The sequence below is a fragment of the Strongylocentrotus purpuratus genome, unplaced genomic scaffold (assembly GCF_000002235.5).
Source record: "Strongylocentrotus purpuratus isolate Spur 01 unplaced genomic scaffold, Spur_5.0 spur5_scaffold_5, whole genome shotgun sequence".
In the NCBI taxonomy this organism is placed as follows: Eukaryota; Metazoa; Echinodermata; class Echinoidea; order Camarodonta; family Strongylocentrotidae; genus Strongylocentrotus; species Strongylocentrotus purpuratus.
In genome coordinates this window covers 24,504,612-24,526,033 of record NW_022145611.1, presented here as the reverse complement: position 1 = coordinate 24,526,033, position 21,422 = coordinate 24,504,612, and the positions used below count along the sequence as shown (strand labels likewise).

The window sequence follows — 21,422 nt, the reverse complement described above, 5'->3', positions numbered from 1 at the left end:
TTTTTTAAACAAAGTTTCCTCAAATAAGGTTTGACCTTCTAGTTGAATAAAATTATTATTATACAATATTTCATTCCCTCTGTATCTCTTCTGTTTTAACATATTCTTTCATATCTATCGCTTTCAGAAGATTCTGATAAGGAAGGTAACATGAGTTTCACCAATCGCGTAGCCAGGATTCCCCCACCGCCCCCGCCCCCCCCCCCCCCCCTTGACTACGCGCCTGAGTTTCACTGTTGGTATCTCTCCAATAATTGCAATAATTGGGATAAATATTCGATTTTGATAATCGAACTGACCTAGAGTATAGAGTCCGCGACGAGTGTTTAGTAAAATCTTGACCAAGTATATCTATAATGCATTAGGCCTACACTCAAAGTATATCTAGAAGATTGAGATTAGATATTAATTCAAAATAGACCTGTGCCGACATAATTATTATTACTTTCTGAAAACCATGCAAAAAGTAATGGTACTAGGCATGATGTCCAGAGCAGAGGCAGCAGAGGTCCTATGCCTAAAATTAGAGTCACTAAAATGATGTCATTTATCACGTGATCTCAGACGCCAATCAAAGTTCAAAGCAACGCTTATCCGGTGTAATGGCAACCTTCTCGAAACCCTGGTAAAGTGGTAAGTGCGTTACAAAGTATGATTTTTTTTAATGTGATTCGTTGTGTGTTTTAATAAGATGCGTGATAACTGCAATAAAGTATGGAAGTTATGTAATTGTGAATTTATTACCGTATGCATTTCATACACTTAAGTTACTGATGTAACAGTAAAATATAATATAAAGACAGATTAACCCGTTTCACAGCGGCGCAGCTCATCGCGCTCAGCTCAGCTCAGTAGCTAAAGAAGTAGCCTGGCTCTAGGGCTAGGCGAGTAGGAGCGACTGACGGGTGCGTGTGTTTTGTATGGGAAAATGGTAGACCTAGACTCTCGCGTGACTCTACTGACTGTGTAACTTGAAATGCAAATGTAAGTTATATTTGCTTGTTATATTACTCTGGGTATTATAGTATGATTATGAAGGGGTGACAAAGTTCGCGGAGATTTTGACAACATAAGCGTGTCTGAACGATTTTTCAATTTTCAATTTGGAATCGTTTTTCACCATTTTTGTTTGATATCAGATATTTTAGGAGCTTGTTCAGAAACCTATCCAAAATTTGACCCGTAACTCCGGCGTGGAGATACCCTACTAAAACATACCCAAAATGAAGTAAATCTTTATTAAATGTCCAAATAAAGATCATGACTTAAAGATAAAAGTTGTTGGGTTTATTACCTGTTTTGTGTCAATTTTCTTGTTATTTTGGGAGTATTTTCGAAAAAAAGATGATAGACCATTAGTAGTCTAGACCCCCTAAACAATTTTTCTCAGGTTTCATGGCAAACCGCTGCACAGTACAAGTGCATACCGATGGTGGGTTGTGGGAGGGCACCCGCCTGTGCAGTGAGCTGTGTGAAGTTATCTACTGTAATGAGGATCTGAGACATTATGGTAGATAACTTCACACAGCTCACTGCACAGGCGCGCACCCGCCCGCAACCCACCATCAGTATGCCCTTGTATGGTGCAGCGGTTTGTCGTGAAACCTGTGAAAAAGTGTATACTAATATCATTGCTTTTCCTAAAAATACTCCAAAAATAACAAGAAAATTGACACAAAGCAGGTAATAAACATAATGACTTTTACCTCATGATCTTTATTTGGACATTTAATGAATATTTACTTCATTTTGGGTATGTTTTAGTAGGGTATCTCCCCGCCGGTGTGAAGGTCAAATTTTGGATAGGTTTCTGAACAAGCGCCGATATTTGAATATAAAATGTAATCAGAATAATACATTTCAAATTTCAAGTCTCATCAATGTTTCTATCAAAAGATACAGCCCCTCCAAAACGCTGCAATATTCATAGCATTTTGGTCAGAATCGACGAAAAAGACGTACACGCAGAGTTGTGTTGTTTTGCTAAATTTAGCCAAACAGCTGTATCGCCGAATTGCAAGTGTGTGCAAAGCATACACATGTTGCTAAGCTGAATACGCAATTTGAGTACTTTGTCTACAACTATGTCCACTTCCTGGTTTGAGCGCGAAAGGCAAGCCATACCTCCATTGACTATAACGTGCATTCACTTCCAGGTTTGCTCGCCTAATACACATACGCGGTCCGAATACATATGCATGGGCATTTTTTACGTGTTGTCACCATGGTGTGGACTGAGCGGAGCGCACCCCTCGCTAATTAGCTAATTCAACAAATGGGGGGAAGGTTATTTTCAAACTTATCGCGTGTGATCTCTTGGGGCCAGCGAAAAAATAAGTGCATATATATTTTCCTTCCATCTAGCCTGCCATAAGCCTGGGGGAGCGCTTTAGGAAAGTGGCAAATTTTGGAGCTACATGTAGGATACAAAAAACATTTCAATCGCTGTTTTGACCAAGATATTTTTAGAATTCCGGGGGTATGGAGAAAAACCTGCTCTTTCATATGACACCTTATTTATTGAGTTTCACCTTCAGGATCACGAGCGATAAAGGTTCGAATTTCAATTTGTTCATAAAATCGTTGACCAATTTTGCATGGTCGCGCAATGCACGTACATGTAAACTGCATAGGGATGCGTGCAATCTCTTTGGGAAGGATTTTAGCACACAACATCGGGTGAGCGATCAGACACCCTAACATTATAATTAAAATGTGATATTCGATCTAGACTAGTCTAGACTATTGATTTCTCCAGAAATTTATTTATTTTTTATTATTAATAAATGGACGCCAAAGTTTTTGGTGTTAGTGTAGTTTCGTGTCCATTTATTTACCCGTAACTCCTGCGTGGAGAAACCTTATTAAAACATACCAAAAATCAACTAAATCTTCATCAATTGTTTAAATATTTTGGTCAAGATTTAAAAGTCATTATGTTTCTTACCTGTTTCGTGTCAATTTTCTTATCTTTTTTTGGAGTATTTTTCCTAAAAACAAAGACTTATAATATACACTTTTTCACGGGATTCACGGCAAACTGCTGCATAATACAAATACAATTACATACGCATATTGTACTGACAGTGGGGTGCGGGCACGCACGTTACTGAAGTTAGCGACCTAATGATGAATTGCTCAAATTGATTTCAGCAATTTAATATTTATCATTAGGTTTGCTAATTTCAGGCACGCGCACCCGCACCTTAAGGGGAAATCACTTATAATTTGAATACGTACCTCCTTTATTTGGCAATCTACCCATCAAAAGAAATGAAAATTGGTCCTGTAACATGCTTTTAAAGTCACTTAAAATATAGAATGATGCTAAGCAAAATATTTCTTTGAGAAGAAGGAGCAGTTTTCTGCCCAGTATTCGGTCGCGCCGCCTAGAATTCGGTCACACGATTTTTCGTGGTATCTCCGTTGACAAGGAGCGAAGCGTATTTGCACACAATTTTTACAAAATTGAGCGACAAAGACCCCAATGTCAGTGCGTTGACCGAATACTGGAGTAGCACCACCGCATGGCAAGGGTTATGTATAAATACCTCTTGCACGTCGGTAGGTGCGTCATTTTCAAATTTGCTGTGATGGAGTGAACACGGAAGAGCTACTCTTCACACACATACCAAATTCATTGCATAAAGTATTTTATATAAATAGTTTTATTAAAATTCACATTTTTCATGATTTACCGGGTAACTGAAAAAAATTACTCTATATTTGTGCATCCACATAAAAAAATATTACTATCAGTATAACTTGGATGCTGGTGTTAGGAAAAAAGATTCTTAGGGTAAAAAAAAAAAAATTAGTAGATACAGTAAGTGTGCCAATGATGGCACAGACTCATGTCATCAAAATTTCATAACTTTCTTATTACCGGTAGTTATCCGACTTTGCTCAAACTTTTTTTGATTGGTTTGTATGATTTTTCTGCTTCTATTGAAAGTAACTTATTTTTGGAGTGGACTTGTCCTTTAAGCTCCCTTTTAGACCACGCCCTGTTCAAATGCCAAAGGCATCAGACCCGTAACTAATACCCCTTTCAAAGTGCTTCTACTGGAGTCTAAGGCTGCGACGAGTACTCAAAAATGCAAGTACTCGCACTGTTGACAACTCCTGTAAATCTCCGTGTATTTTATTTTTTTAAAGACTCCGTAGGCAGCAAGCCAGGTCTGTTAAAAAAAACCCATGCGGGGAAGGACCTTTATTTTACTGCGAGGTGCAGTTGAAGGTGCCGATTTGTGCTTGTGAACTTGTCAAAAATAATTGTCACAATGTCGTTTTTAAAACTAAAGATGACAGACAAATTTTCCTCAAAGAGTCCAAGTCCAAACAGAAATTTGACCATACAGGTAGTGTTGTTCTAGTTTCCGAGTGGTGAGTCAACACACCGTGTATGACTGAGCTGGGAGACATTGCCAGGTGGAGGGGCATAAATTGACACTTTTTTTTTTCTTTTTGTGTGTGCGTACCCGTGCACAAGACGTACCCCCGACTTTTGAAATTTCTATTGGCGGGAAAAAGTGCATTTTATACACAGAGATTTTGGGTATATCTCTTCTTTTCATTGGCTATTCTATTGGCTTTTTCTCCTCTGTACCATTCATAGTGTCCGTTTCATCAGATGTGTCCGGATGCATCCGATGAAAATCAGGCCAGTTTGAAAGGGGTATTTGAGAGTACTGCATCTGTCCCCCGCCCCCCTCCCGCTGGTGACAAGACGTATTAAAAAAAGATTTATTGCGAATTGATTGGCCATGTCAGTCAGTCAGGCCACCTAAAAAATACCCCAAAAGCTTCCAGCTTCATCCCATGCCGCATCTGTTTTCCTATTTTGATGTTCAAAATTGTATCTAAAACTTGTTTTGCAGACAGAAAAATGCAAAATTTTTCCCTACCTTCAAAGGGGGAACAGCCAACACCCCCCCCCCCCTTCCCAGACCCTCCCTCGTTCAGGCGCTTTGCACCCTCGAAAGGGTCCACCTCATATAACGTCTGCATCTCCTCCCCCTCCCCCTACTTACGGGCCTGGGCATCACTGTGTTTCCAACTTTCCACCCCTTAAAACCTAAAATCGCCCCTAATCCTTCCCAGCTGACGCCCATGTTCTTTTTAAAAACTATTACTTACATGTAGGTATGAGTCGGTACTGTAAATAATGAAATAGATAAGAAATTGCAGTATTGCCCACCACAAAAATTCATTCACCTTAAAACTTTTTTTAAAGTATTTAATTTTTAAAACCAATTTGTATTTATATTCTAGCTGATCCTGAATCGATCCGAACTGCCAATATAAAACTGTTGAGCAGTTCGCTGTTCACGGCATGGGGTTCTTATTGCCAGTGTAGCTAGCTACATGTAGCTAGCTATACTGGCCGTGGCGCTGGGTCTCGGCAGGATAAATAAATCAGGTTGAAAATCACTAATGTTAGAATAATAAAATGGTTTTCTAAAAAATTCTGCTTTACAACATACCAATCATATGATATTTTAAAGAAAAAATAAATATTTTTCTCTCACATTAAACACAGCATGCTTCTTTTAAAAGCTGATAATCACTTAGTAATCCCAACAAGTCTCAATACTGATACAGTAGCTGTTGCAAGGCAAGTTCGGACTAGTCACGTAAGAACTGTGCAAACACTTCATTAGCTGTAATGCGTGCCGTAAGGAACCCAAACAACTATACATGGTTGTACCAAAATCATTCAAAAATATGAGAGCACAATTGTAAAACAACAACTACGTCCCGACTCGGACCTATTTTTAGTTATATACATGCACATTTTAGAATCAAATGTTGCTACCACATTGATGTAACGTTGGGCTGTTTACAGACCTCTGCTTCATCGGCGATGCCGTCTTGCAAATTGACGACGCTGACGATGTTGTTGATCTGTCAACATCAGTTTTTTCTACTTATTCTATGTTTTCTAAGCGGTTTCATGCATTAGAACTAACTTGCAGTCTTCAGTGAATCATATTTGAACTTGCGTTTCTGAAAGCTCTCGGTACCTCAAAGCACGACTCCTTCCTTGCAGCCTCAATTTTAGAGCGATAAAATGACATATGTCAACTGAAACAATATCCATTTATTTCTAAAGCATATTTAATTCATTTTAAATTTAAGTTTGTACATGTAAATTGTATATTTCAAGTCTTTTATAGCAAAATATCAGTGTTAAATTACATTTGAAAAACCCGAAAGTCAAATATTCCAACCTGGGTTACAGCGTGACGGTCTGGGACCGGGCGGGGAACCGTTTCGACTCAGGACTAACATGTACATTGTAGGTATTGAAAATGTTTAGAAACAGGAAACTATACCAATTAGATTTGATTGATGGCTTATTATGATCTCTTTCTCTTCTCTTTTTTTTATACACGCAGGTAGTCAGTCCCAGGTTGATAGAAGGTATCTAGTGGGCTGTGTATTGAGTGATCTCATCACTGCAACGGTATGAGTCGTAATCGCCTTGTGAGATGAGTAACAGATGTATGTCAAAGAACACAAGGATACAATGACCACAGGAAATACATCACTTTGGCATTAACTTTTGAAGGTACCAGGTTTGCGTCCTTGATAACGAACCACTTGTGTGTGTGGCAACTGTGATGACAAACTTATTGCAACAGAAGCGATTTCCTTTAAGCCAAAATATAGTGTAACATTTGTTGCTGGAGTGCGAGGAGCATATTAAATAATCATGGGGGCATTTCTAGAGAAGCCAAACACTGAGAAAGAGAATGAACGTGGGTCTGGGAATGGGCTACGCTACGGCCTTAGTAGCATGCAAGGTTGGAGGGTAGAGATGGAAGATGCCCATTCGGCAGTCACAGGTCTACCACATGGACTCAAGGACTGGTCCTTTTTTGCAGTGTTTGATGGTCATGCAGGATCAAAGGTCGCCAAGCATTGCTCAGAGCACATACTTCATGAAATTACTTCCAATCCTGAGTTTCTAGGATCCCCAAAGGTAGATGGTAAATTGAATCCCTCTACTGATGCAGTTAAAGAGGGTATTAGGACTGGATTCCTTTCAATAGACTCAAAGATGAGAACTGACTTTGCAAGGACAGATAGTTCAGATAAGAGTGGATCAACTGCTGTGGGAGTTATTATATCGCCAAAGCATTTATTCTTTGCCAACTGCGGGGATTCAAGGTCGGTCCTATCGAGGAAAGGCGAGGATAAGCCAACCTTTAGCACGGAAGACCACAAACCTGGGAAGCCCAAGGAAATGAAGAGGATAGAGGATGCTGGTGGAAGTGTAATGATCGAGCGTGTGAATGGATCTTTAGCGGTTTCAAGAGCCCTGGGTGATTACGACTACAAGAATAACCCAGACAAACCACCTACGGAACAGCTCGTTTCACCAGAACCTGAAGTAACGGTCTTTGAAAGAACAGATGAAGAAGAGTTCATTATTTTGGCGTGTGATGGAATATGGGATGTGATGTCGAATGAAGAACTCTGCCAGTTTATACGTTCAAGATTAGCCATAACAGACAACTTGGAAGAGATCTGCAACCAAGTCATTGAGACCTGTTTACAGAAGGTATGTGAATTGTGAATTATTTTATTGAACATTGATTATCCTCCTGCATACTAAGGCCGCGACGGGTAGTCAAATGCTCGAGTACCCGCACGGTTGACAACTACTTGGGTACGATTTCTTGTACCCAAATATTCGGCCGCAAAAAAAAATTGTCAAGGCCGACGCTTAGCCGTGCGAGAGAGAGCGGCGGCCGCTGGCATGGTACTGTCGGTAAAAATGTTTTCCAACTCGAGCACTGTCAAACTCATCACTCAGAAACTGGGACCAAATGTCCGGATTTCTGTTTGGACTCGGAGGACAATGGATTATTCTGCCATCTTTGGTTTTAAAACAGCATTGTTTACTGTTATTATTATTTTTAAATCAGCGCCTTCAACTGCAACTTGAAGTAAAATTGCATGCGTTTTTCAGCGATACTGGGATACTGCACCAGTGGTGTGGTGGCAAAAAAAAGAAAAAAAAATCAAAAAATTATAAAAAATTATAAAAAAACATGGCGTCCGAATATTCAAGTATTTGCTTGTAAGCCTGGGAGTGTACTCTGGTACCTCATTACACTGTTGTGCCCAGCCTTACTGCATACCCTACCATTATTACCTGTGCAGCCTGTACAAGACCTTGTCCTCTGCGATTTTTAATTTTCTACGCACAGTACAGTCAATCACAAATTGTCCTTTGTCATCAGTATAAAGGTTCATGCTGTTAGTCAAATTTAGTCAAAGTTAGTCAAATACAACACAATGAACATCTTGATTACTTTCTAGATGACTTAAGGTTAATTATCGGGTATTGCAGTGTTGCAAGGTAAATGTGAATTGGCCCAGAGATTAATCGATCTACAGTTAGCACTTCCAAATTGAGGTGAAAATGTAATACAGTGTACTTGTATACATGTACAGTGTTACTGTGTATATTACATGTATAACCATGCCAAAATCAGATTTTTGAGGAAGCTTTATTAATTTGTCACCACTTTAATGTTTAAACATTGCTTGTATGGGCAATGATGGGAGATGACATGTATAGACATGGTAGCATGTAGTTTGATGAAGAACGTTTATCTTAGTGAAATATAATTTGTAGATAATGAAAATTTCCCTCTGTATGTAATAACATACATTTAGGACCGAGGAGGGAATAAATAAAAAGAGGCATTATTCTTTTGTTACATGTTTGTAAAAATTGAACAATATTAATCATTAACTTCTTTATTGAATTTTTTATATCATTTATTTGTTGGCAAAGCTTTTCAAATCATCTGTACACATACATTGTAGAGATTATTACAATGTGTATATTTGTTGATTTATATTTAGTTTAAATTCACACTAAATGATCTCTTTACCCAGCAGGCTTCTCACATCATTTTAATGTGTACATGTAGGCCTAAACCAATGTACTTTTACTTTAATACATAATTGCATGTACAATGTACACTGTATACAACCTACATGTACACAGTGAAAAAAATTAATGGGGGCTCAGGGCGAATTTGCCTGTATTCAGATACATGTATAAGAAGGATTTGGACATGTACATGTACATGTAGTCAATCAAGCAGAAAGAATAAAACAATTATAACATGTTCTGGGTGAATAGCACCCATTGATTTAAGGTCAGACACTTGAACTGTTCCACCAGTTGTCAGGTACTGAATCTTTTTTTGGCCAGGATCTTGTCTTAGCTCAGCTCAGATGGCAGATGGATATGTGAGCATATTAAAGCTGATTGGCATAATGGTTGGGGTGAGTCACTGGTTATAAATAGGGCAGTAGTAGGCTGTCATGCAAACACTGGCCTCCGTCCGGCTCTTGGGAGAAAGCACAACATACATTGTAAATGTACATGTACTCTACATACATGTAGGGGGCTAGCTGCACATCTGTGTTTCAGTCACTATCAGCAATGCTAGTTTGTATGCCTCTGAAGATGAATGTGTTCAAGTGACACACACATGATGCATTTAGTATCTGCTCTTGAATCTACATGTATGTAAAACTTTCAATTTATCAAACAGATGCCATGTACATGTACATGTACATTTGAATCTCTTCCATTCAAGAGCAAAAGAGATGCAATTTAATTTTGGACAAATAGTTGGTTTAAATTATTTTAGAGGAAAAAAGTATTGTGTAGGGGACATTGGAATTACAAATTTCAAGACAAACATGTTCATGTATTTGTCACAAGTTCAATGTTACCTACAATGGACATGTACATGTATTGACAAGTATGCTTTTCAATATTTTAAATTCATCTTCAGGACTTCAGGTACTGTAGTAACTGTACATGCAGATGTTTAGTGCAAAACAAAATCCATTTTCATTCTCCCCTACAAAATATTAATTTATACCTTAAATCATTGAAATCATTGAAACATTTGATACACTTTATTCCTTCAAGGAGAAAGCATCTGGTTTAAAAAAAGGTTTATTTTAATTTTTTTAAGGACACTGTTCAGGTGTAAACCCATTTTGTGTAAAACTCCACTATCACTTTTTTCCAACCATATTTGTCTTGTTTTTGTTTTCTTCACAGGGAAGTCGTGATAACATGAGCATCGTGATCGTGTTATTCCAGAATGCTCCTGAGGTATCCCAGGATGCTCTCACAAAAGAGAAAGAGCTTGATGTCTTGCTTGAAGAGAAAGTCAAAGGTGAGATAATTAAAGTGTACATGTAGTTTGAATTGTAGACAGATATTCATGTAGTGTAAAGGCATGACAAGCTCTATAACGAATTGCTTTAACTTGTCATCTATCAAGTACACTGTATACATGAAGAGTACAACATTCATTTAGACCAAGAGTTGTGCCATTCAGATCTAGTCCGCTTAAGTACTGTGCATGTCTAGAGAGAGAATGTAATGTTGATATTATGGTATGCACATTTGTATAAAGAGCAGGAAGGTTAGTCAAATTCGCCTCGATACAGACTGATAATCTGATGTGGTACTTTGTTTACCTGACATGCAATTTGAACTTTTTCTGAAAGAGGAAGTAAACTTTGATAGCAAGTTGTTTTGATGAAGTCTTAGAAAAGTAAAAACAATAGATTTTTAATTCCTCTGAAAGGTAACTAGTGGCAAGTCTCTTTAATTTTTGATTTTTTAATTTAATTAAGAGTAGGAATTTTGGATGATCAGGTAAATATCCTACTAGTGAAATTTGCATTTAATAGTGAAGGAGTTATTTTGTTGATATTCTTATTGAATGGTATTTGATTTTTTTAAACAAAATTATAAAACATAAACAACTATGCAAAAGAAAAACTACAAATCAATTACCAAATCATTCATTTATGTACAATGTGGTCCTCTCAATTGCTGTCATCTTAGGCAGCTTTCAAAGTAAAATTCCTAATTAATTACATGTACATGTACATCTGTAGGCATGCAAGTATACCTGTGAGTTGTAATACCTCACCTACATGTGTAGTTTAATAATGTACATGGACTGAAAAAGAAGAGAATTGTTTGATGCATTTGAAGCAAGATGTTCCTGACTCGTAATCTAGCTAGCTAGAATAGACATGGCTTTAATATTTGTTGGCATGGATGCATGGTCCATATGTACACACACTGTATATTTGTATGTAAACAAACATGAAAATGCAATGCCACCTGCTTTGTGTGTTGTATCTACAAATGAATTTTCAATAGTATATAGTGAGGTACACTGTACATGTATATGTACTGCAAAATTTGCATGTATGCATGTACTTAAGTCATTGATTTAAATAGCAAAGTATGATGGTTTCTTGAATTTGAAGCTTATGAGAAAAACGCTCATACCAAGGTTAGAATCTTTTGGAGAACTGGAAAGAAAATGAGAATTGAAATTTGAAAGTTGAAATAGTTCCTTTAGCCATGTTTCATATCAATAAGTTTTGAAATCCAATTTAGATTAACAGGCCTTATACATGTACATGTAAATATCAAATTAGCATACATGTAAAAGTAAAATGATTAAGGGGCAAATCCAACCTTTGTAATGAGTTCAATTGTATGAAAGCAGAAAAAATAAGAGAAACAGAATAGCAATAAGTTCCTTTTCCCTTGGGGCACTATTCAAAATATATTATGGATAGCATACTGTAGGTTCTCTGCAAAGAAAGAACCTACTACAGTGTAAGTCAGAAACATTTTGAAAAATTGTAATTTTAGTCATTTAATGTGTCGAAATAAATGGAATAGTTGTTTGGCATTACATCACAGTCATTACCGATTCAATTGTTTTGAAGTGCTTATACGTTTAGTGATAACAATTGTTAAAGATTCATAACTTTTTGGGAGGGTCTGATTTCATTCAAACAATCACCATAATAAGATTTGATTTCTTTTAGAGTAGTTTTCTTATTAAGGTTGGATTTTCCTCTAGTTTTCCTTTTGAGCACCTCTATTCATGTTGCCTTTACTCTCCTATGGCTAAAACTTCAGTTTATTATTGTTTATTAAAGTAATATGTAGTGAATACAGATTTTATTCTTATTCATTACACCAATATTTTGCATGAATTGAAAATCTTGGAATTTGCTGAATGCTATATGTACTTTATGTAGTCACTTGATTGCATCTTCTTTGCATTAAAATCATATTTCTCTTATCAATGTTCACTTACATGTACATTTACATTACTTACACATTTTATGTAAAAATATATCAAACTTCATAATTTATGTTTCACACTGTCATATGCTAAATGTCATGTTTCTATTTCCCCCCAATTTGCAGGAGATAACTTTTTTTTGTCATGCACTTGTTAACACTCGTTTTTTGTTTTCAACTATTCATTTTTCTTTTCACAATTGCACCCCATGTGCACTTTCATACCATATTGCTTGAATTCTGAATTTTGTTTCCTTTATACATGTACAGTTTGTCAACCCTCCATTTTACTCTCTAAGCAGCAAACATGTAATATGCCAGAGTTTAGAATATCTACTTTTAAACTACAAAATATTAGGTGATTAGAAAAGTTATTTTGATGAAAGCAGTCTTAAAACAATTATGCTTGTTCAGAATGCAGTAGGTTTGCAATTCTTACTGATATAGGACGAATCTAAACATCAGTCAGGGGATAAATTACATCACAGATGCTGGATATTTAAAATTTAAAAAAACCTGAAAATATTAATTTCAATTAACAAATACAATTTTTACTAGCATACCGATACACTAAATTGAAATTTTTATCTGGGTTTGCAACAAAACATATCAGGCAAATTGTTTCTGATTTGTTTCAATCCCACTCTTTTAAGATGTGACAGTGATTTGAAAAAAAAAGTACATGTATAATCAAAATCACTATGTAAATATTAGATGGCCTTCAATTTTATTTCCATTCTTTCCATTTTAAAATGATGTGAATAAGTAAATTGGCAAAATAACGACAATAAAATCATTATATAAAATGGTGGAATAACCTTCGAAGGAAAATGCTTGGCAGTGCTCCTTTTTTCAGAAAAATAGTAAAGTCATCAGTCCTAAATACATAGTATTTCTGCCATGGATGGCTGAGCACCAGGGTTTAACAAAAAGTGCTGTCAAATTCTCCTTGTACCAAGTTTGGGCTTATGAACTGAATGTGGGTCTGGCCATGCATGTAGTACGTCATGGTCTTTTACATCGTAAACCATTGTAAAAGTTAAATTCTGCTTCATGCTTCATTGTTTAAAGTGATCCAATATAGCATTCACAGCACCTTGTTTCAATCCACAGGATAACCTTAAATTATTTAACAGCCAAATAACTGAGTTATGAATACGGTATCACAAGACATTAAAATGAAATATAATGCAAGGCCACCCAAGTTATAATATTTTAATTGGAATCAACAAAAGTTAGGTTCTACTTTTTTTTGCACTGTATTATATCACAAGTTGATTTATGTCATGTCTACATGTACATGTACTTTACATGTCTGTTCATTTCATTGTTATTTATTATTTTTATTTTTATTGAGTTGTTTTGCTATTATTTCTATTATTTTGTAACATGAACATGCTTGATTGCCTGGGTCTCTTTCTGCAGAGGTAATGGAAAACTTTGGAGACCAGACCCAGCTGGACCTAGTGATGCATGTGCTTAGAATGGCAGATATTCCAGGTCTTCCCCCCGGCGGAGGCCTTTCAGCCAAGTGAGTTCAGGGTTCACCCCCTCCTCCTCCTCCCCCTCCTCCTTCTCCCCCCTCTTCCCAACTTCCCTTTCATTCGTTGGTACCAAATCGACTTGTCCACCCCTCTTTTATGCAATAAGTGAAGATGATAGGACAGAGCTGCCCACCTTGTGCGACCAAAAAAAGGAATCATGATGGCAAAAAAAAGGAATTTCAAGCAAAAAAAAGGAATTCATAAAAACAAAACTTATAACCACGCGCGACACACTTCCAATGCAGAAATGTTCATTCATCATGCTGTTTTTTCCATACAAGCAGGATTTTTTTTTGTGGTTATTTTGGTATTAACGGCATTTTATTTATATAAATTTTATAAAATTAGTTTTCTATTGAATTTGTGATCGAATCACCATTTTAGGGCAGTCGTTTGACATACGGTACATGTAAAAATATGTAAAAAAAAAAAAAAAATTAAAATTAATAAAAAACCGTATTTTATGAAGAAAAAACGTAATACCGTAATTGGGAGGAAAAAACGGAGTAATTCTGGCAAAAATGGAATGGTTGGCAGCTCTGATAGTATATTCCTAGGCATTGGGTCACATGTAACATTTATTTCATGATTCGGTATTCACTCTAACAAGCTCTCTTGCGGGTGATTTGTACATGTATACCAAGACCGTATATATGTTACTATTCAAAAATTCTGTTTAAGGAGATGGAAAGTGGGGACTAAATGAAACTTACAAAATATAAATATTTAAAATGGTAACAAGGGAGTCTACAGTAGTTATCTAAATAAACAAATGCATCCAAAAGGTATGCCCCCCCCCCACCCTTTCTTGTGAATGTATTTCAGTCAGTAAATTAATGTATCCATAATTTATCAAGATATATAGCTGAAACGCTTCATAACTAGAAGTAATTTCTAGTGACTCTTCATAATATACCCCCCCCCCCCCCACAACTTAATCCTTTGTCACTATCAATTTGAACTGTCAGTTGTTTGGAATAGAATTACAGCTCAGATGCAGTTCATACAGTTTCTAATATATTTAGTTAAATGTATGTGAATAAAGAACGATAAGAACTGAAACTTTAGTTCAATTTTTATTTTAATTGCATTGTTCTGTACAATATTAGCGGCACTCATAAAGTTAAAGCCCTGCCATAAGAAACCAATTTGTTTCCCTTACATGTACAACTGTGTGTAGTACTGTTGATCGTACTCTTTTGAAAGCTTTCTAGAGTAGTTTGGTGTTATGCTATAATGTCCTTTTGTTACAATCAGTAACAGATACATGTTACAAAAATTGTACATGTACTATGCTTTCATTCACTTTCATAATACACTTACTTTTCATAGCTACAGCACATATTTTGCATACATGTACACTGTATTTCAAGTTGATCCATTATTTATCTGTCCTAATTCTGTTCATTATTTATCTGTCCTAATTTCTGTTCATTATAGTTAACATTTTTCATTATCTCAAATTGGATGTGTATATGATAATCAACTGTTCAATTTACAGCATGAGGCATTTTAGTGCATGTTGGTTTCTGACATTTTGTAATATTATTGGCAGAGATAGTTATGATCGACATGTATCATCAAAGTTGAACATTTTCATATGATTTACCTGTATACAGTACAAGTACCGGTACATTGTAAGTGCCCCACCCCCCTCAATTAAAAAAAAAATCAAATTGTGAAGAAGGAAACCATTGAATACTCAAGCTACAGTGGTAAAAGCTTAGCAAACACCAAGTTGAAATAGATTAAGGACTGTTGTACAGCCAAATACTATTTCAAAACTAAGTTATATTCCCATTGTTTGGAATAAGTAATGAGGGGGACTACAATGTACATTGTATGTGATATGAAGAACTGACACAAAACATGAATTTACATTTTGATTCTCGTACTTTCTATTTCTTATCTGATCAATTCCAAATCTGTCAACGTTCATTTCCCCTGTACTTCTATTACCATTTATTCCCCCTCTCTCCTCTTCCTCTGTGCCGTTTCTCTTCCTCTGTTTCTGCTTCTCCCATGCACAGGAAAGGAACCATCGAAGAAATTCTGAACAGGCTCATCCCTAACAGGAAGCATGATGAGGTAAAGAAATTAAAAGCCCCATATAAAAGTAATTCTTCTAGTGCTTCTCTGCTTCTCAAAAACCCTTTTGATTGCTTGCCTGATGAGGTGAGTGGGTGTGTAAGCAAAGATGCATGCTAGGTGTGCGGTTACCTTGGATGACCTTTAAACAATAAAAAAAGGTTCACTTTCACAAGTCCGAATGCAATGCATCAATATAACATATCATGATGGAAGCTGTAAATTGACATAAAATAAATTTATATGCACAGAAGTCAAGTATTTTAGTTCAAAATTTTATGCCATAAACATGTACACAGTACAGTGCGTGTGACCCTTCGCAAGAAATTGTTCCTTTGAGAAACAGGAAGGGAAAGGAATATAAAAAGTAGTTTTGCTTGAATTGGGAGTTGCTATAGTTGTAGCACCATTATTTCTTGATGAGCACATCCATATTGACATTCATTTTGTGACATTTTTTATTTTATTTATTTATTTTATTTATTAGTTCCAGAGATTGGACTGATTAGTTCAACTCTGGAAAAAAATTGAATTTGTTTCTAATGTCCTCTATTTTTTTGGTCTATTCCCATTTCTCTATCCCTTGCCATTTTCCTATTAATTTTCACCCTTGTATGTCCTATGGGCTTGAACATTTACATGTATATTTGTACATGTAGATGCACTGATGTGATGCTCAATATGAGCTGAAGGGACATCCCCAAATTCTGTTCACATTTCTCCCCTTCACTCTTTGTTATTCTTTATACTTGTACCTCTCTTGCACCCTTTTCCTTCCTATCAATGCATTAGGATTCAGCGGATGAAAAATGGTAGCCGTTGTCATGGCAACCATAGACACCTGTTCCTTAAGGATATCTTACATGATGCACTACGATAGTAACCATATGTCATGCGAGACTGCTTCAAGTCAAATGGTCAAGTCCTATCCGTCATTGGATACTTGGGAGCTACATTGCTGGTTGATGATTTCTAGGAATCTTATTTGGAAACAAGTATAGAGTAAATGTTGTCATCAATTTCATTCTATCTAGTGAATTGAAAGGCAAACATTAAATGTGATTTCTTAGTCTAGAAAGTAAAGTGACATTTATAAGGGAATTACTTACATTACTTCTAAACCTTGAGGTGGAAGTAGACATACATGTAATTCTGTAATTAGATGCACTTCCCAGTTGTTAGCTGTAATGTGTAATCTGATAAGTGTATGTGGTACATGATAAGCAGTTTCAATTCTATGCTTGCTCATTTAAATGAGTGATGTATAGCTACATGTATTTTAAAGACAGTTCCAAAATGATTTAAGCTATCTCTTTAGGTAATTTTACATTTGTAGGAATATTAGAAATGTTACAGTAATGTAACTTTATGCTTCGATATAAGAAGAACAAAGATTTAGTTTCTTCTGAAAAATTAGCGATGAATTCAACATAATTGAATTAAATTTTGTATAGAAGTAAATGACCAATGGTTTTGTGAATAATACAGTTGCTATAAAATGTATGATAGTATTGTGAAATGTGTATCATGGGAAGTGAATACATATCTACATTTAGTTTACAAATAATACACAGCATTGAGGGTATTAGTAAGAACTACCTTTGGAACAGTCTAACACGCACAAGGTGATAGCCGGGGGTGTTTGGACTGTTTCAAATGTACCGAGTGTGGGTAATTTTACTAATGCCCGAACAAAATGATGTGTATTATTTGTTTTATAAGATGATGTTTTATTTGTTTTATAAAATGATGTTTTATAACATGGTTTTACTCCTGACCAGACATAAGGACTTACTGATGACCGGTCATTAGTAAAACTATGAGTTAGTTAAAATAAATGCCTGGTCATGTGTACGCTCTCAACCAATCATTTAATTAGGATCAGCTTCATCATTGTATAACATCATGTATTGTACTTGTATACTGTGTCAATATTGACAATCAGCTTTTTTTTTCTTCATGTGACATTATCTGATATAAATTAATATTGTGTGCAGATTATTCTCCAGAATTTTAAGCAATACAATTAAGCATGTAATAATTCATTGCTTGATTAGCTATGTAGCACTGTAATGAATATTTTAAATATTTAGTTGGGGTCTTTATATTTGATTACTGTTTTGAAGTGTATCACAACCTGTTTTGATGTAATATGCAAATGTAGAGTGGCATTAAGTGGTTTTTTTCTTCCTCCTTCTTAAGAATAAAGGAGTTGGTGCCATTTCTAAAGTTGATTTTTATCACTTTCCATTATAATTTAGTGATTGATTTTGAGTTCTCTAGTCTACACCATGTTTAATTACCAGCAATGGTTCATGCACTGCTTGTATAAAGAGAGTGTTTTGTACTGTCATATGGCTACTCTATTTGCATTGAATATATTTTTGAAACTTGTAAATTTACACTGATGTAATACTCCGGACAGATTGTTATGCAATACATGACTGGTCTGATCTTCTATGCATGAAAATCGCATTGCAGGGCAAATGATACTTTTGGTTGACATTTTCAATTAACATAAATTCTGACAAATTCTGATATTATGATTTTGAGAGAAGCCATTGAAAAACTGTTTTTTACCCATTCTCAGATTTTTGTCATATATTGATCCATTTGTTAATTTCTCAACATGATAAATGGCGAGTGTTTTCATAAATGTCAGAATCAAACAATTTCATTTGTTCATAAATATTGTGCTGTACGAACATGTATCACATGATGAACTGCAATTGTGGTTTGATTATGAGGCTGTTTCCTGTACATGTACACAGATAACAAAATTGATGTGTGTCTAACGGAGATGCAAACTCAGGCTGGTATGTTGGTTTCAGTTTCATTTCTTTTCAAAACATGGGAACATGATGTATATGCTCTTGTGTGTATTTTACTGAGAGAATGTACATATTTTTTGTGACATTTAGTTTGTTAGAGCCACACGACAGCCCTATTAAATGAGTGTAAATCTATTAAATACTCTGGGAACTATTTAGATTAGAAGTTGAGATTAATGTTAAAAGGAATGTAAATGACATTTATTTTCTGTATATCATTATTAATGTAACTACATGTTTTTATATGAAAAGAGTTGGTTTGGTTTTAGTGGGGCCCCTTTTTCCTGAATTATATTTATCAACATCAGGTTTATTGTATGGTACTTAATATTGTATATAAAGTAGTGACTTGTGTTCTGAAATTTTCCTTTTTTCCTTTTTGTTCAGCTTTTTTTCTTCTTCAGATTACTAAAACCAAGAAGTTTTTTGTGCTGTTGGTAAAAGATTGACATTTTCAGATATTTTATGATTTGGCAGTATTTAAAGATGATTGCCTTTTTTTGCTATAGAGAATTCAACACAATTTTTCAATTTCTCATCTGCAAAGACTATCATCAGTGGTATTTAATTACCTGTTGATTAGATGGATGTACATGTACATGTACGTATGATTCAACAAAAATTCCAATCCATAAAAAAGTAACAGTTTTGTTGAATTTGTTCATTCCAAGGTCATCCATTCATTAAAAACTGCCAGGCATCCCCCCCCCAAAAAAAAAAATGAAGAAATATATGTAGAAAGTGAGCAAGTCTTTTCTACAGCTTCAGTATTTTGATGGTGAATATTCAATGACCTGGAATTCAGAAGACATTTTCTTAGCAGCCTCTACCTTTATTCTTCCCTTTCCCTTCTTTTCTGCTTGTAACCTGTGAGGTGCCATGTGCTCTTGTTTCAGAGTTTTAAAATAAAATTGCACATGTGATTATACAATCCTCATTAAGAAATGCTGAAATAGATAGCAAGCTTCCTGTCTTGAAAAAGATTTTCCACCAAACCTTGCTCCAGTCTTTCTCAGCCGTCAAATGAAACAGAATAGTTTATTCCCTTTGAACTTGTTATGACCAATTAACCCTGTTTATTAAAGCAAAATTGAAATAGAGCTTTCAATACAGGTACGGTAAGCATATTTTAAAAGGCCGGCTGAAATATACAACATTTATATTCCCTCCCTTTTATCTTTCTTGGTTAGGTTAGGGAACTTAGAAGAACAAGTTGTGCACCTACTGTAGATTTATTACAAGATACTGTAGTGTCAAGCTGTTACTGAGCACAAAAAAAATGATCTTGATATTTGTTTTGTTGTTTTCTTTATCAGTTGCAGTGGCTCCAATTTATGATACAATACACCAGATGTGGTTCAAGTATTCAGTTACTTAAAATACTTGTTAATCCAATGTATAGTATACTGTGGACCTACACACTTGCCCTTCTGCTAGTTTGTACATGTATGGACTGAAATCAGATTAATTGCAGTTATGTGTGTATTTCATTGAGTAGTAATGAAACCATTAGATGTATATCACCAAAACCGTCTGTGGAATTAAGAATCTTGACTTAACTGATGCCGTCCACACAGGCCAGGGGCCTTGTGATGGCTTCTGTATGGTGATGGTATGCCCAGTTTTTCTGTCCGCAGCCAGTCTTGATGTATCTGTCAGTTAAGAATCATCTTTGGTTAAATGGTTATTTTCAGAAATCTTGAAATTCTAAGCATTGGTCTTCAGACTCTTTCAGGTGTGTGCAAATGGTATGGAAAAACACTGTTGTCAAGGTATGAACCGATGTACAATACACCAGACTTGGAAGTAATTCACTGGGCAATTGTAAATCGTTCATGGCAGGAGCAATATAATATAGTAGAGGTTCAGAACTAGATGGACCATATAAGTTGTGTGTGTAACAAACATAAAGAGTACCGTATGACATCCTAATAGACCAGTTTCGTAATCAAATTTAATGCCCAAATCTTATATTTGTTAAGATTTGTGCATTGAATTTGATTGAATTACGAAAATGTCCTATTAAGTTGGCAGTTATTGTAAAGATGATAAGATATTATGTATTTACATTCAGTTGAAGTGCTGTGTTGGTTTAGTTTATTTTAAAAGGAAATCTGAACCCTTTTTTCAGAGTGGTTCCATTTTTTTATTATTTTTTATTTTATTTTAGCATGGTTCATTTGTGCTGAGAATGATAGAAAATGTAGAGGCTATTTGAATCTTTGTAGAAATGAGTGAAGAAACTGTATATATAATAGTAAAACAACAAATATGTACTTGTATAATCTACAGAAAAAAGAAAGTATGCATGTGACATGTAATGGGAAACTTCAAAATTGATGTCTACTGTCAATGTAGAATTTGATTCAATGAATGCTAAATACTTGTGAAGTAGATATGTATGCCACATAAAACACTGGCTCTATATCAATGCTTATTTATATTTACAAATTTTGGAGGTGTATGTGAAATTTATGGCTATGTCTGAGGTGATAAATTTGATTGATATGGAAAGAGAAAAAAAATGGGATAGTTATCGTTCAAAATGTTGGATTCTTCCCTATGTATTATAGTGTCATTACATAAAGCAATGTTATGATGTAGACTTATCGGGGATTATCACTGTAAAACAAATGTACCTAGAATTCTAAAGCTAATGAATTAAAGACACGACTTCTGTTGATAAATTGCAAATGAATTTGTGGCATTGAGACTTATTGGTACATAACGTCCTGTGTGGTCGAGATAATTTATTACCAGTAGGTCATAATTTTGACCATCTAT

General features: G+C 35.4%; 1 protein-coding gene across 4 annotated transcripts; it reads left to right on the top strand.

Moving 5' to 3' along the window:
* The first annotated feature begins 524 nt into the window (after positions 1–524).
* Positions 525–21,332, top strand: LOC585672 (protein phosphatase 1B). Of its 4 annotated transcripts, none has more exons than XM_785492.5 (6): positions 525–633; positions 6,402–7,570; positions 10,109–10,226; positions 13,601–13,706; positions 15,750–15,807; positions 16,600–21,332. In XM_785492.5, the coding sequence occupies exons 2-6, from the start codon at positions 6,719–6,721 to the stop codon at positions 16,621–16,623; spliced, it is 1,158 nt and encodes a 385-aa protein (XP_790585.1). In that variant the 5' UTR covers positions 525–633; positions 6,402–6,718; the 3' UTR covers positions 16,624–21,332. The 4 variants fall into 4 exon arrangements, with proteins under 4 accessions (XP_790585.1, XP_011682451.1, XP_011682452.1 ...); XM_011684149.2 differs by having other exon boundaries at positions 16,467–21,332; XM_011684150.2 differs by lacking the exon at positions 13,601–13,706.
* The last annotated feature ends 90 nt before the right edge of the window (positions 21,333–21,422 follow it).

Excerpts from the sequence above, each read along its gene's own strand:
- LOC585672 (XM_785492.5), top strand. The coding sequence starts at position 6,719 with ATGGGGGCATTTCTAGAGAAGCCAAACACTGAGAAAGAGAATGAACGT. Across the intron at positions 7,571-10,108 it reads TTGAGACCTGTTTACAGAAG|GGAAGTCGTGATAACATGAG; the intron begins GTATGTGAATTG and ends TTTTCTTCACAG. Across the intron at positions 15,808-16,599 it reads CTAACAGGAAGCATGATGAG|GATTCAGCGGATGAAAAATG; the intron begins GTAAAGAAATTA and ends TCAATGCATTAG.